The 16,717-nt window shown below is 27.1% G+C and overlaps 2 protein-coding genes across 2 annotated transcripts; one reads left to right on the top strand and one right to left on the bottom strand.

Annotated features, from left to right (window-relative positions):
• Positions 1-808: 808 nt before the first annotated feature.
• On the bottom strand, positions 809-9,615 carry LOC112690670 (SET and MYND domain-containing protein 4-like). The gene is made up of 12 exons (XM_025564727.1): positions 9,119-9,615; positions 8,805-9,036; positions 8,537-8,744; positions 8,290-8,473; positions 5,117-5,275; positions 4,811-5,051; positions 4,400-4,671; positions 4,269-4,342; positions 3,932-4,213; positions 3,497-3,643; positions 2,925-3,069; positions 809-1,036 (listed from the first exon to the last, which is right to left on the bottom strand). The coding sequence occupies exons 1-12, from the start codon at positions 9,247-9,249 to the stop codon at positions 853-855; spliced, it is 2,259 nt and encodes a 752-aa protein (XP_025420512.1). The 5' UTR covers positions 9,250-9,615; the 3' UTR covers positions 809-852.
• Positions 9,616-12,080: 2,465 nt separating this feature from the next.
• Positions 12,081-16,504, top strand: LOC112690667 (ecto-NOX disulfide-thiol exchanger 2; the record flags this gene model as incomplete). The annotated part of the gene is made up of 9 exons (XM_025564719.1): positions 12,081-12,259; positions 12,339-12,501; positions 12,575-12,773; positions 12,830-13,178; positions 13,363-13,587; positions 13,658-13,870; positions 15,465-15,571; positions 16,134-16,256; positions 16,322-16,504. Coding segments are annotated over exons 1-9 (1,575 nt in total), but the record flags the coding sequence as incomplete, so codon positions are not given.
• Between the last annotated feature and the right edge of the window lie 213 nt (positions 16,505-16,717).

The following is a 16,717-nucleotide window of genomic DNA, read 5'->3' as shown; positions in this document are numbered from 1 at the left end:
TTAATATTTTACAGTGGAACGTCCGAAGTCTTACCGAGCAGGAAGAAAATGAATTTTGTTTTTGTAATCATAAAGAGACTGACGCCCTTGGACTAATGATATTAAGTTTTCGAGGTTAATTCCATGCTTAACAGACATTTCATAAGTCTATTGAATAAAATAAATAATAATATTATACACATAATATGGTACCTTATACTTATTTACTTAATTTTTAAAACTTCAGATAATGCGTATAGCATATAGTATGTCAAAATTATGTGCATGCATAAATATAATATAATTACCTTTATATTGTAGATATTTTAGCATAAATAATTGTTGGCATCATTTTGATATAACCATCCAGTTACTGCTTAATTATGACTAATCAAAATAGCGTACATTCTATTTCAATAAAGCAATATTAGTCATGACTAAAGTCAAAAATGTTTTGTTTTGACTGTGCTTTATCAGTGTGTTCCATTAAATATAAATGTATAAATAAAACCAAAAAACATATTAACTCTTTTACGTTCAAATAAATATAATCAGTAAAAAAACCAATAATGAAAAAATATCAAAAAACCAACATTATTTTTGATGGCATTAATAAATTAATATTAAATATATTGTTTAATATTATATACTTATACCTAATAATTGTTGTAATAATAAACGAGATAATAGCTATTCACTTTTTAAATATAAGTAAATAGCATAGAATAAAAAGATAATAGGAGACACTAAAATATTTTTTGTCAAAAAATACAATTACATTTTTTCTTAGATTATTTTGAAAATGTTTAGTACAAATTTCTGATATAATAATTAATACATTAATACATACATTTTTATATTTTCATAGTAACCTTAATTTTTGTAATTAATTCTTTGATCTTGAGGTATACCTTCCATAAACTGAAGTAATAGATTTTCTTTACACCTTACATTCGCTACAGCTGATTCACTGTAAGGTATGTCCCATGCCGATAAATTAGCATGGAATATTTCCTTTGATCGGCGAACGAATACTAAAGCTTTTTGAATTAAACGCCTACAAAAAAATGATATAATGGTGAAGATAATTGATAGTTAAATTTCAAAATAATATTTTTGATAACTAGTATAATATTGATTGTACAAATTATGGCTTACAACTTGTAGGTGACTTACCGACAAGTTGACCTTATGTCAAGGTCTTTCATCAGGTATTTATTTTTTAACAAAAGAAGAATTTGAAACTTTTATACAATTATTAAACAATATATAATTAACTATTAAGTATGTGTGTCAGTACATAAGTGAAAAATTAACCTCTTATCATTATTACTATTCAATATTTGACCACTACCTGTACAACCTAATTGAATATTTTATACTTTTTATCATTAATTATTAATATAATATGCATTAATGTGAAAGTAGATTATTAATAAAAGTTAATTGAGCTAATTTCGGGGAATAGAAGAATTTCATAAAAATAAATAAATCAAAAAGTTATTGAGATAATAATTATAATGAAGATTAATTCATCAGTTATTCACATTAAATTCAAGCTCATATTAAAACACAAAATTAAGATATCTACCATGATAATGAGCCAAAAGAATAAAAGTAATTTTTTGTTTTTATAATACCATGATGACTACTAATTTATCAAAATAAATATCTAATCAAATTATAATAGCCCAAATAAATAGGCCATGGCTACAATTATTTTTATAAGCAGCTATTAATTATATGATTCAATTGTTAATGTTGTATTTAAAATGAAACTTTTAGGCTTTAAATATCTAATTGACCAAACAAAAGCTAGGTACTTATTTTTTGACTATAATAAATATAAGTTTAAAATAAAACATAATAATAATTTAATAGTTATTTAATTTAAATTAAACAGTTATTTAAACTCCTAAAGTTACACTTATGTGATTTTTTTTCAACCAACAAAATAACAAAATTATTAAATATACATACAATATATATACAAATATATAATATTTTTTTTTTTTTTTTGAAATTTCAACATTGAATTATTACAAATATATTAATGGCCAGTTATACAGTAGTTAATTAAATAGTGATTAACAATACTGAATAGTTGTAAAGTGTCAGTTAACCTTCTAATTGTTGATTATAGGTACATTCAATTAATCAACCATTCGAGGTCGGTTATACACTGATTAGTTAATTTTATTATTTATTTCAAGATATAAATTTAAATTTTAAATTTTAAATGTTTTCAAAATGCATACGTTTTGTAAATTTGTTAATAAACTTATAACTAGAGCTCGGATATTTATAAAATTGCATATTTTTTTCTATTTATCTAATTTAATGCGGACCTAGATACAAATTTGATTCATGTTCTATTAAATCAAATATTACTACTTTTATCTTTCATATTTTTGCATATTTTATAGTTTTATATTTTAAATGCAAATTTTTGGGATTTAAAGAATTAAACATATACTTCAGTATATTTTCGAATTTTTTTAAAAATAATTTGAAATAACAATTTAAAATGGCTCAACAATAAAAGTTTTATCTATAATTAAATTCAATAAACAAGATAATTTTACAATATTTGAAGTATTTTAAATTTACATTTATATGAAATCAAATACTATAACCATCTATTTTTATAAAATATTATTGATAAGAATTTATAACAATGAATAATATTTTAAAACATAAAGTTAATTTTAATTAACTAAAAGTAATAGAATCAAATTAAATAAATGTTTAATTAATTAATCTTTAGAAATAATATGAAATGAAGTACCTATGAGGAACACAATAATAAATTTAATTTATTTGAAAATGTATTAGTAAATATACATATATATTAAATTTATTAATTATATATACATATATGTGTCATTGGATCCAAACTCATTTAATTTTTAAATAAATTAATAAAAAAAATTTAAATGAGTTACCAGTTTTGTCTTATGTCCATATTATTGACCATTATATCTGATATTTTTTCCAATTCATAAGCAACTTCTAAGCTATTTTTCCCATAGCATTCTTCTATTGTTTTAAAACGTCTATTCAAATGCAAGTAACAGTTCTCAAAGTCACCTTCAATAATATTTAACAAAAGACAAATTCATTAAATAACTATTTTAGTTATTATAATATAACTAAATATTCTATAAAAAACATACATAAAATTAAATATTTGAGTAGCATTAAAAACTTGTATTACATTTCACAAACAATATTTTTACATAATAAATAAAGCATGAGGATATTGTAACCAAACTGAGTAAGGCTTTTGTGTCAAAACATACAATCCTCATTTCAAATTTGGTCATCAGCAGTTCTGCTTTCTGAAGAGGACTAATGTTTATACAGTAAAAAACAATAATGCCTCTCCAAGGTGTTACACAAAACTAACAAACCACCATAACAAAAAAAATCCAATAACCAATGAAACCAAGTTGTTGTAAATTAATAAAGAAAAATTAAATAACAAGTTGTTATATTTTAATTACAATTACTTTACCTATTATAGCAAAACATTTTGCTAAACTGTCTTCACATTTTGCAATATTTGAGTTCTTTTTATTTACGATCAGGCTGTAAAGTCGTAAACTTTCAGAGATAATATCAACAGCTTTTAAAATATTATTTTCTTCAAGTTGTTTCATTCCTAATTTGGTAAGAAAAAAATTATTAAAATCACTAAAATGATAAATTACACACGAATACCTTTAAAAAAAACCTTTCATAAAATAAATCTCTACCTTTATTATCTAAAGGTACTTTGTTTATTTTATTAATACAAAATATAACAACTTAAAGAACAAATATGAAAACACAAAAAAATTATTCTAACTGTTAAGAATTAATAATTATTACAACTCAATTGAATACATATTTCATTGAAAATAAATAAAATAATATTAAAATTTTATTGATTTTTTATTTATACTTTTACCTTTATTATAGGTTTTTTCTGCTTTGATTAAACGCCGTTTAATGTCTATAGATCTAAATCTTTCAGTAGGACACAAATTACAATTAACCGAGTCACTAATATCTAAATCTGACAAAGTTGCTTCAATCTCAGTGTTACACAATGGACATACAAGTCCTTCAACTATTTGAAAAAACTTATCTTTACGTGGATCAATGCAAATACAACATTTACAGTCAAAATGATATTGCGATTTTAATATAGCTTGTCTCTCAACTAATTTCATGCGTCGAAAATTAGGCCCTAAGAAAAAAACACTCATTTATAAATGTTATATGAATATTATGTCATTAGTTACCATAACAATTAGTTACTTCTTCTCCTTTTTCAATATCCCTTGATGCTTTAATGACCACATACTTAAGTATATTACTGGAAAGATTATTTGAATTAAAATATGTATTCATGCATAGTCATTTTCAATTTTACCTTGAAAATATATTTGGATCACATGAATGATTTAACAAACTTGAAGTAGGAAATATGGCCGTTCCAATACGTGGTTGTGATTCATCAATAATTGAAATTATAGACTCAGAATCATAATCTGACAACATATGAGTTGAAATAGCATTTCCATTGCACACTAATCGTGTCATGTGTTGTAATAATTCATTACCCACCAAATCTGGAACTAGCTCTGGGTGGGTTTGAAAAAAGTCTGTTTTTTTTTGCAAAAATAAAAGCAAAAGAGTGGCAGTCTAAAATAAAATTAACATTTTACTATTGGTAGTATTTTACATAAAATAACTTTATATAATATTTTTACATGAAATTAGTGAATAAAAATTAATAATCTGTACAACTTTATTTCTTAATATAATTAATTAAATGAATTACCAGACTAAATTGGAATAACGCCTGTGATTTAAAATCTTCAATATGAGTTACAAGATTATATATTTTATCATTTTTGCGGTTTGAATGTAATGTTTCAAATGTTAGACGTAATGCAAGATGGGCAATACCAATTCTTTTGAAAATCGATGTCCCTTGTTTACATTCCCAACGATGATATGAGTCCCAAGATTCTTGACGACATTTTTCACCACAAAATAATATTGTACAACAATAGTTACAACTGTGAAATGATTAATTTAAATCAAAATGCTTTAAATACGAACATAATTTAAGTACACTACTTACGGGATTGAGTAATATTGTAGTGGAACACAACAGTTATAACAAAATGAATCATAATAGTCTGGCAGTAACACAAATGCAAATGGATTTTCAAATATAAGAAGTTCACCATAATTAATTTTTTCTGATGCAACTAAATGCCTTCCTTTATCTTCTGTGTAGCTAAAATGAATAATTTTCCTATTATTAATTTTATTTATTAACATTTTATAATATTTTAACACTAATAATATATGTAGTAACTCTGGATAAATATTACGATTTATTTTTTTTTTTTACAAGATATTTACAATCTATAGAACAATAAGTAAATTTGATAAGAGTAATAAAAACATGAAAAGTATGACGGAAGAAGCCACTCATTGATGACACTACCTATTTTGTTTCAGTTTAGCAAGGGGATTTTCTAGGATTCCTGTATTTAGCAGGTCACGACACCAGTTACATTTAAGACATCTAGCAGGATTACCTGGAATTGAATGGATTGCTAGATTTTTTATAAGAGGGTTAGGATGGTTGGATAACCTACTGTGGAAGCGCTTATAGTATAGTTTTGCTTCGTCTTTGACGGAATTCATCCTGAGGTCTTGATGTATAGAATGGTTGGAGATATAAGGTGGAGAATTAAGTAATTTCCTTAGCGCAATATTTTGAAAAGTTTGAATCTTGTTGATATTAGATTTTTTTACATTACCCCAGAGCTGTATGCCATATGTCCAGATGGGCTTGATTAGAGATTTATAAATAAGAAGTTTAGTTTTAATGTTTGTGTATTTATTGTTATTACAGAAAATTGTTAACAGGCACAGCCATAGGTTTAAATTTTGTCTTTTAGATTTAAGGTGAGGGGCCCAGGTAAGTCTGCGATCAAGTGTAAGTCCTAAATATTTGACAGTGAAAGAAGTAGGAATTTGAGTGCCATATATAGATACCTTGGGTCATGGAGAGAGACAAAGTGTGAAAGTAGTGTGGATAGATTTTGTCTGGTTAATTTTAAATCGCCACTTGGTATACCAGTCTTCCATAAGGGTTAGATGATTCTGAAGATTGTATGAAGCTATTTCCGGATTTGAATTGATAGATATTATTGCCTTATCGCCTGCATAATCAGCAACTAAAGTGTTTGGTATGGTAGGCTGATCAGCAACATAAATTTTATTAAGTACTGGAGAGAGTGTACCCCCTTGGAGAACACCAGCTGAAATATTGGATATAGATGAGTGTGCATTACCGAATCTGATTTGAAAATAACGGTTTGACAGGTATGATTTAATGGTTAGGTAAAAAACAAGGTGCAAAATTTTTTTTCATTTGACAAGAAGACCATCGTGTCATACCCTGTCAAACGCTTGTGAAAAATCTAAAAAGGCACAAGTACAATACTGTTTTTTTTCAAGTGAGAACGAGGTGACATCGACAATTCTGTATACCTGGTAGATGGTAGAGTGGGCAGAACAGAAGCTAAATTGGGTATCAGGTAGAACCGAGTTTGAGATACTAGGTAAGATGCGCTTAAGGATCAATTTTTCCAGAATTTTTGCGAAAAAAGGCAGAAGACTAATAGGACGGAAGGAAGATACAGTATGCGAAGGTTTCTTAGGCTTGGGAATCATAATAATAGTTGAAAATTTCCATAAAATTGGAAAGTATGAGAGTCTTAAAATAGAATTAAAAATGTGAGTGAGGTATAATATAGCTTTTTTTGGTAAGCATCTGGCAACTTTGCCTGTGATGAGATCAAAACCTGGAGATTTTTTCTGCGGGTACTTATCAATAACAAATTTGACTTCACTTGGAGAAAAGTGTTTTACAGGACAAGAAACAGGAAGAGGAGAACTTAGAGACTCAGCGACAGCAAAATTATTTTCAAGAGAGAATATTTCAGGATGGGGTTGAAATGTCTCATGAAGAAAATCTTTAAATAATTTAACTTTTTCCCAGTCAGTGCAGACAAAGGAACCATCTGATTTTTTAATTGGTACGTTAAGAGAATTGAGTTTACAAGTTCTTTTAGTGGCTCTCCAAAGACTGCCGTCGTTAGGAGACAAATTTGTCAAGAATTTTTCAAGTAAAGAGGCTTTATGTTTGGCCAACATTTTTTTAAGGAAATTAGAGAATTTATTATAGTTATGTTTATGAGAGGGAAGGTGAGAACATTGGAAAAGGGCTCTAGCCCTCCTCTTATCTGCAATTAATAGACAAATATCGAAAGGAACTGAAGTCTGATCTAAAGGATGATGTGTGTGTGAATTGGATGACCAAGCCGCTGACTGGATCAAATTTGTCAAATTATTTATAGCTAAATCAATGTTATTGGTAGATTTATGTTTAACATTAAGCTTAATGCCTTGATTTACGAGGTTGTGAAATTTTTAACGGTCGATAGAGGGATTAAATAGTTTAGGTGGCTCAGAGCGAGTTAGCGGGAAGGTGTTGAGTGTGCATAGGACTGACGAGTGGTCAGAGTTAAGATCCATGAGGTTAACAGCAGAAGAGTGTAGACTGGAGGGAATTTTTGTGACAAAAATGTCGAATATGTCGGGATTTTCACGAGGAGAAGAAGGCCAATAGGTAGGGTCAAGAGGGGCAAGTACATTTAAGTTTTTTGCACTTGCATAGGTATGAAGAACGTAGCCACGAGGATTATTTGAGGGACAACCCCAACTTTGATGCTTGGCATTATAGTCTCCTCCCACATTAAAATTTATGATCCAAAAAATAGACATTAAATTATGAATTATTTAAATGTACCATAATTTCTTTATTTTATAAATGCTTCTTAGTAAAATAACATAGTTAATCAAGGCCGTAGGAGAAAAGAAATAAAATTATAAAAAGAAATTGGATAGGTAATAATTAACTAGCATTTATATAGTAATAGAAAAAAAATTTTTGATGATTATCTTTAGTAAGCCAAATTATTGATAAATTCAAGCATAGACTGTAATATATGGGCATATATTAAAATCTAATACATTTAAATTCATATACATACACATATATATATATATATGATTCAAATGTTATATAACAAATAGTTTTATCACAAATTCACCCAGCAATTTTTTTTATAAATAATAGCTATACAAATATTATAGACCACTATTTTAGTGTTCACATTTTAATTTTATTAACTAAGGTTTTTATATACTTTTGATAAATATGTAAAAAATTACCATAGTTTTAGTTTGGAAGACTGAAATGGAAGAGTTATATTACTTTTTTCCAATGAATTTTTAATAATATCTTCTGTTAACATTGTGGGCTGATTAATTTCATCAATATCTTCTATAGTATCAACTTTAATTGAGTCATTATTTTTGTGATCAGATAAAATGTTACACTTTTTAATAAATTCATCTATATCAAAGTACATAGTTAGAATAAATAATAATATACAACAAAATATTTATGACTAAATACCCTCTAAAGTTATTTTAAAATCATCTTTAGATATTTTCAACAAACTTTCCCAACAATTTTGAGCTTCAACAAACTGCTTTAAAGCTATCAAACAGTCAATTTTACGTTTCATAAGTTTTACAGTCAATTGATTTTTGTCAACTCCTTTTTCACTACTATTAGTATTTTCTAACAATTTTAATGTAGCATTTATGTCTTTCACACAGTCCTGAAAAATTTAAATTTTGTTGTGTTTTTATACTAATTTTAAATTTCATTTCAATTATACCTCAAATTTTTTTAATTTCATGTACACAACTGAACGATTAGAAAATGATAATGCCAGTTCTAAACTTTGATGTGGAGCAAACTGAGCTGCTTTGGTATAAAGTTTGCAGCATAAATCCAGCCGATTCTTTTTGAATTCTTCATTAGCATCTAATCGAGTCTTTTCAGATTTGGCAGAGCTTTTCAGACTAATGTCAAACTCGGGACTGTCTAACCATCTTCCCAAACAACCACTGTCATAAAGATAAAATGTTTATAATCAGAAATCAAAATATATTTGATTAAGATTCAATACAAAGATTTTAAAATAAGCACCTGATATAATCATCTAGCGAACAGACAGTTACTTTTTCATTTCTAGCAGCACGATTAAATGTTTCCATAAAACTACTATTCATACTGTGATGGATTAAAATATCCATCATACGTTCCCAGGAAAACAACATTTTTACAAAGTATTAAAACTTTGAACAAAAATATTTATTTAAAATGTATTGTGCATCAGTACTGATCAGGTATGGTATTTATAAATCAAATATTACAACTATAACTAGTTAAATTATTATCATAGAAACTGAACATGAACGTTAAGCAATTAAAATAATTCGAAATTGAAATATTTCAAGCAGTAAAGTATAGCATTAACGACTTCAAAAACTACTGTGGTCACCGTTTAAAAGGATTCCCAATGACTCCTATCAAACATTCTAATTTTGCAAATAATTAAATTAGTTCCTATATTACTACCACGGTGTAGAGGATTCTTCACGCCGTGATCGCTACGAACACGAACTTTAGTAGCATGGTTATGATATTCCGTGATAGTAGTCTGGACAAATTTAAGATATCACTGCTTTAAGTGGTATACTTTGGTATGAACCGCATAATAGAACAACCTAGGGTTCGGATACTTTCCGATTTGGCGAGGGACATTTCTGATTTATAATATACTTGTTCTGCGTCCCGCTTCATTTCTCAACGGAACGCGTATATTAGGTTTTTATGTGTTTTTTAATTTTTGTCCCGTGTCCCATTTTACAAACGAACGGAACAAAAAGGTACTGATTTTTTTACAACCACTTGTAGCAAAATATTTATATCATACCCAGTGGCGAATGTTGACCTGATACGGGCATGCTCATTTATCATAATGTTTTCCACTTATATTTAATTTATAATTAATAAATAATTTGTATTAATTTATTAATAAGACTTTAATTTAATATATATACAATAGCACTTACTTAAATAATATTTAACTAGCTAAATAATATTAAAAAATAGCAAAATAAAATAAAACGAAGAAAAATTGTCGTATACTTGTTCACGTAAACTTCATAAATTACGACATTGACGAAGCGCATCAGAATGAGCATGCCCTGGGTAATAAATACCGCGGCTGCTAGTAGAGATGGTCTCGGAATAACTGGTATTTTACAGCGGTAAAAAGCATTGTGTGGCTTGCGCACACATCTATCGCATGCTCTGTCATTAAATGTTACAAAGTATAATAGAATTAAATTACATTATTGTAATACATTATATTTTTTTAAAATACATAATATATTATTGATTACAAAATAGTTTTTGTATTTTAATTAATAACGTTTTTATTTCTAAGCATGCGGCCCATGCTGAGCATGTCTGAAGAATTCGCCACTGATCGTATCGTATATTTGTAAATACCTAAAATCGGATATCTTTTTAGTTTAATTTTGTCGAATAGAATTAAATGTATAAGAAATACCTAACTTGTCAACTATTAAATTAAAATATTGAATAGATACTTAACTATTTAATCTTTTTTGTATACTACATAGCCAATATATAAAATATGCGTTAGATAGTACTATGGTCACTAACCGTAATTTCGCTATTATTTATTATTGCTAATATTTCTTTTAATATTAAGACTTAAAGGAATTGTATTATAAAAGTCAAAAAGAGTCTAACTCAAGCTGTAATGACAATGATTTAAATAAAAATATTTTATTACCTACTAATCTAATTTATTTAAAATGTATCTAATGATTTTTTTAGTGTCCCGAATTCCACTTTACAATAAAGCGGAACGTCAATATCCCGATTTTTTTACAAATGTTGTAGAAAAATTCTAATTTTTATCATTGCTTAACATACAGTACTCAATTTGAAGGGGGACGCAAAGGGACGGAGTACCCCACTAACTTTCAGAAATTTAAGGGTCCCCCTACCATTATTGCGTTATAATTATAACGCTTAACAAGTTTTGGGGATACTCTTTTTTTTCAAGTAAATAGTGTACCCCTTCTTTAATTTTGTCAAGTCGAGCACTATTGACATATATTATAATTTTTTTTTTCGTTTTGTTTTATGATATTTGGGGAGGAGGTCGTATCGGAGGTCACATCGATCGTATCGTATGAAGTAATAAAAATATAAATTAATTATTTTTGTTTTTTGGGTTTTTGATTAAGACCTATATAATCTATTATGAACATAGAAATATTTGTTCAAGAAATAAATATCTGACAAATTGTAAAGGATGTCAAATATACATATATCTTTAAGACTTTCCCTAACAAAATTAATTTATGATATTATGAACTGAGAAAAATTCTGCAAAATTATTTTAAAAACTTGACTTGTAAGTCCAAATGACTTAGAAAATATTGTTCAAAACTTTATAAATGCAATCCGATCAGCTGAACGGGATCCTTTTTTTCTATAACCTCTTGAAATTCAAATTTTTATCTAAATTTCAAGTAACGTCCTTGAATCAATAGCAAAACAAATAACGTTTCAGAGCTGTATTGACGTGCCTTCAATCCAGTATGATTATGTAATTGGAAAACTGTGACTGGCCCATAGAGTAATTTATATTACTCTATGGACTGGTCACGCAGCAGCAATTTGCTACTATCAATGACCAACAATATCATTTCATTTAGTCTGCGGTATCACCACAAACAGAAATACATTTTTATAGATGATTGGTCTTACCCAATGTAGGTAGAAAATGTCTGAACAATCTGTACCGAGAGTGTCCATTCTAATCTAACTTATTCTGTGATCTGACCATAGATTATGTTTTCGAATGATCTTTGATGTGACCGCAAATAAAACTTATCATAAACATTTTTGTTGATGTATGATAAATTTTTTTATCAAATTTTAATTTCTTGTTCTTCCATGGCTAACAAATAGCAAGATAGTACATTTTGATATAGACAGCAAGGGGTAAAATTTATTTATAAAGAAATGATTCCTCAAATTATATATGAACTAAATTATTGATTAAATTATTTTTTTTGTGATTACGTTCCGATAGAACGGCTTTATTTTTTTTTAAATATTCTTTAATATCTATGATTCTTTTCTCACAGATCTTGTTGTCTTTTAAGACCTTTAATAAATTTAATTGTTTATCTATTTTTCATACACTTGATGTGGTGGGATGAAAAATGGCTTCTTATTGTACGGTTTTTTGCTTCATTATTATACGAATTTAATAATATATTTATTGATGTTTTTTTTTATTCATGAATGGACACAGATGATACAATTTTTCGTAGAAAAATTTCTGAATCTACAAGTTCAGATGAACGTAATAGAGTCAATGAAATCAAAAGAGGACGTTGGGATCAACCTGATACCCAAATAAATAATTCTGAAGATCATTGGGAACGAATGGTTGAACGAGTCAGAAATCAAAGAGGGTTTGTACTTAGCTTACAACTTAATTATAATATATAAATCAAATGTAATTCATTTTTGATATACTACATTTAGTGAAATACAGTTTACCGATATACATGGAGATAAACCATCACCTTTAATAGATTTACCTATTGATGCAAATATTTCTTCGAATAAACCACCAGTACCAGTTAGAACATCTCCTTTGTGGAATGAATTAATGCCTCCATTCAATCCATTTAATTTAATAAATCCTATGAATGTTATGGACTCTGCCATGTTTATGGGACAAGTTAGTACCTACACATTCCTTGTATCATATTATTGATTTCTAATCGATTTTTCTAGTATGGTGTCATGGGTGGAATGCTAACACCACCCTCAATGATTGTAAATCATACAACTCCTAGAGCACCAGACTCTAATGTTATTCAGACAGACAAACGTATTATTCAACTAGAACAGTGCACATTGTACCCACCTCCTTCCAATGCTCCTGCACCAACTTCTAGAGAAAAGCCTCCTGGTTGCCGAACAATTTTTGTTGGAGGTTTACCCGATAGCATTACAGAAGATATAATGAAATCAATTTTTACTAATTATGGAGAAATATTAACAATTCGTTTAAGCAATAGGAAATTTTGTCATATACGTTTTGAGAATGAATGTTCTGTTAATCTTGCATTAGAACTTTCAGGTAATTTAATAATTTAGGTTTTATATTTGAGTGATATAATTGATTATTATTTTCCACATGTTATTTATGAGCAAAAATATTTAATGATTTCCTTATTAGTGCATTATGAGAATTTCAAAGAAATTGCAACACATTTTAATTCTTAATATAACTTATAATAATAGTTAATAAATATTATGTTTAGGTTATCGATTAGTGATGAAAGGACAAGAACTGATATCTGCATCACGTTTACATGTAGATTATGCTCAAGCTCGTGATGATCAATATGAATGGGAAATGAAGAAAAGACACTTGATGCGTGAAGAAAGGCGTCAGCAACAAACTCGTTCAAATCCACCTCCATCACCTCCTTTAATACCACATTTCACTGAAGCTAAAGCTTTATCTGTTAGTGAAGAAATTAAGGGTGAATATTTTATAATCTATTTTATTTTATAATTTATTATTACATATGTTTATAAACTATTATTTTATAGCTGATACATCGTTTTTAAATGCTGTACAAGTAGTGATTACTTGGTTAGAACGAGGTGACTGTAATAAACGTAATGTTAATATATTTTACTCAATTATTCAATCAACCAATTCCCATGTACGCCGTTTATTATCGGAAAAAAATCAATTTGAAGAAGAACTGCAAAATCTCAAAGACCTCACTAAACGTCGTATGCAAGCAATTTTATTGCAATGTAAGTAAATTATTTCAATAAAATACTTATTAGTATATTTTGGTTATAAGGAAACTTCTAACCATTGCCTTGTTAGAATAACAACTGATGGCAAGGCAGAACACAGGAAGAAAAAGTAAATAACATAGCCTGTAATATGTGAAAAAACAAAATATAATTACTATAAAAGCTATTTTTTAGTGCATGACAGGTTTCATAATTTCTTTTTTTTATATAATAATTTAGATTCAGGTATTTGGTTTTTATTTTATGATTTGGTTTAGCTTTAAATATTCAAGGTTCACTTTTCAAATATTATGATTTTATATTGTGCGTTTGTCAAGGTTAGTATTGCTTATGACTGAAGAAAAAAATATAGTACTTATATATGATGTAAAATATGATGAGTATAAATATACTAATTTTATTAAGACGTAAAATAACATGTATCAATAAATTGGATAAAGGTTTTTGAACATTGGAATTACATTATTGTATTCCATTGTAATACAATTTGAATATGTTATTTATATTTCAGAAACTATTATTTTACTTCCCATTTAAAAAAGGTAAGTCTGTTGTGGGCTGCAGGTTTTAACTATGGTATGGTTTTTAATTATTTAATTATTTATTGAGTAATCAAATTTAGCCCCTGAAACTTGTATTCTTTTATACTAGGGAAATTACATTTTACTGAATACGCGAGTAATTTATTATTCTTTTAGATTCTCGTTTATTGAACATTTACATTTAAATAGTTATAAGATTTAACTTTTATGACTGAATAACAAATTATATATATATATGTTACCAGAAAAGATGGAAATTCAGGAATCGTCGTTATATCCTAGTCATTATTGACAAGGACTGGAAAGGTTTGGCGATGTTGGATATTTTGTAGTTTTATCTAGATTTTCGTATTATATAAGGCAATGTTATAAATTTGAATCGAAAAAAATATCAACACCTCGCTTTATCGGTGATCGATCTGATTATAGAACATAGCTATCTATACTTTTACTTATTGGTATATAATATGGTATATCCTGTTTTTATAGCTTATAACTTATAATTAAATTTGTATCGTTATGGTTACATCCCACAAGTGACTGTACAGTACTGTTTGTGCATTGAAGTATCACTATTCACATAGTCACGTGTAATAACATTGTTCATTTTTTCAACAATCTGTTTAAAAATGGATTTAAATGAAATGCGTTATCATCAATGCCTTCTTTTATTAGGAATTGTCATCAATGACTAGTTATTGACATTAATTCCTTACTAAATCAAGCATTATCGTTATTGACTAGTCATTGTCAACACTGACTGAATGTCATCTTTTCCAGTAACATATATATAAAAATGTTTTACAAAAATTATTTCTTGAAATTTCATAGTGGTATGTTATTTGTATAAAAAAATGAATCTAATTTATTTTTTGACTCTTTTAATTTTGAAATTAATAATTGATAAATTACTTATCAACTTTCACACAAAAATTAATTTTTATTTTATTGCATAATGTATTTTACTCTAAAAATCAAAACATATCTGAAATTTTTTTTTTTTAAACGTTATTGTTAACTGCCTGTGTTATTGTCCTTGTATAAAGTCACCCAGATCGAGAAAGTGTTTACTTCTGCATCGCACAAGAAGGTTTGGGATCATTTCACAAAGGCGCAGCGAAAGAACATTGAGACATGGAAGAAGCAGGCAATGGTAGGTTTTATGCTAACAGAAACAAACAAACAATAATGGCTTTTGCTTAATTTAGTAACCTTCCTGATAGATTGCTTATCTATTAAATATAGTAAAGACTATTGTAATAAAACTGTACCAAAGTATTACTATAATTTACTTAAATAATAATGCTTATATGTTAACACAAAATTCTTCTTGCAATTATTTTGTTTTATAATTTTGTTACAATTCAATAATATTATTTTGTTGAGAAGAAATTAACAAATACAATATAATTATTATTTGTATCACTGCATGCTTTAATGTTTGTTTGCATGTCAATGTTGACTGTGCTGTAATATTTTAAGAGTATAACTAACAGGAATTTGTAATGTACCAAATAATTTAGGTAGGTATTATATTTAAATTTGTTTACATTGAGTTTTTTATGATTGATGTGAACATTAGGGATCGCGCGTTATTTATTTTACCTTAAATTTGTAATGTACCTGCTACAAATAAAGTATATAAATATATACCAGTACTTATATAACAAAATAAATTTAATTCAATAATTTAGTTCACTATTTAAACAATTTAGGCCCTATCCAAGCTGGGTATAGATGATGAAGATGAAATAATTGGTGGAGATGAAATGGATCTTTCTGATGATGAAAGTAATATAAAAAAGACCAAAACCAAAACAGACCCTATACAGTTACAGGTCAATAGAAATAATTACTTATTATTTTGTTGAACTTATTTAAAAACTTATATTTTTTGATGCAGGACGAAAATGACCATCTTAAATGTGAACTAGAAGCTTATAAAAATGAAATAGGAATGATGAAAGCTAGTTTACAAACATCTGATCAAAAAGATATTCAAATAAATTATTTACAACAACAATTATTATCTACTCGACAAGTAAATATTGTTGGGACTTTAATGTTTATAGTATTAAGGGATTTTTTTTTTTTTTTTATTGAAATTCTTCATTTAAATTAAAAAAAATCAGAATTTGCTAATCATTATTCAATATTTTTATTTTATACAACCTTATTTGATAATTCAATAATACTTTAACAATTTAAAATAATTATGCATTTATTTAAATTACATTGAATATTTTGAAATTATTGATTTCATAAATAAATAATTTCAAAAATGTATTATTTATTTTTT

The sequence above is a fragment of the Sipha flava genome, unplaced genomic scaffold (genome assembly GCF_003268045.1).
Source record: "Sipha flava isolate LNK unplaced genomic scaffold, YSA_version1 516_pilon_pilon, whole genome shotgun sequence".
NCBI lineage: Eukaryota > Metazoa > Arthropoda > Insecta > Hemiptera > Aphididae > Sipha > Sipha flava.
Note: the sequence above shows the minus strand (reverse complement) of the source record. Positions and strands in the feature narration are given on the sequence as shown.

Bases quoted from the DNA above. Each gene is read 5' to 3' on its own strand.
- LOC112690670 (XM_025564727.1), bottom strand. From the start codon at position 9,249: ATGTTGTTTTCCTGGGAACGTATGATGGATATTTTAATCCATCACAGT. The intron at 5,276-8,289 runs GTAATTTTTTAC...TATTCATTTTAG, and splicing joins TCTTCCAAACTAAAACTATG to CTACACAGAAGATAAAGGAA. The intron at 4,214-4,268 runs GTAACTAATGAC...TTTTTTTCTTAG, and splicing joins AGAAGTAACTAATTGTTATG to GGCCTAATTTTCGACGCATG.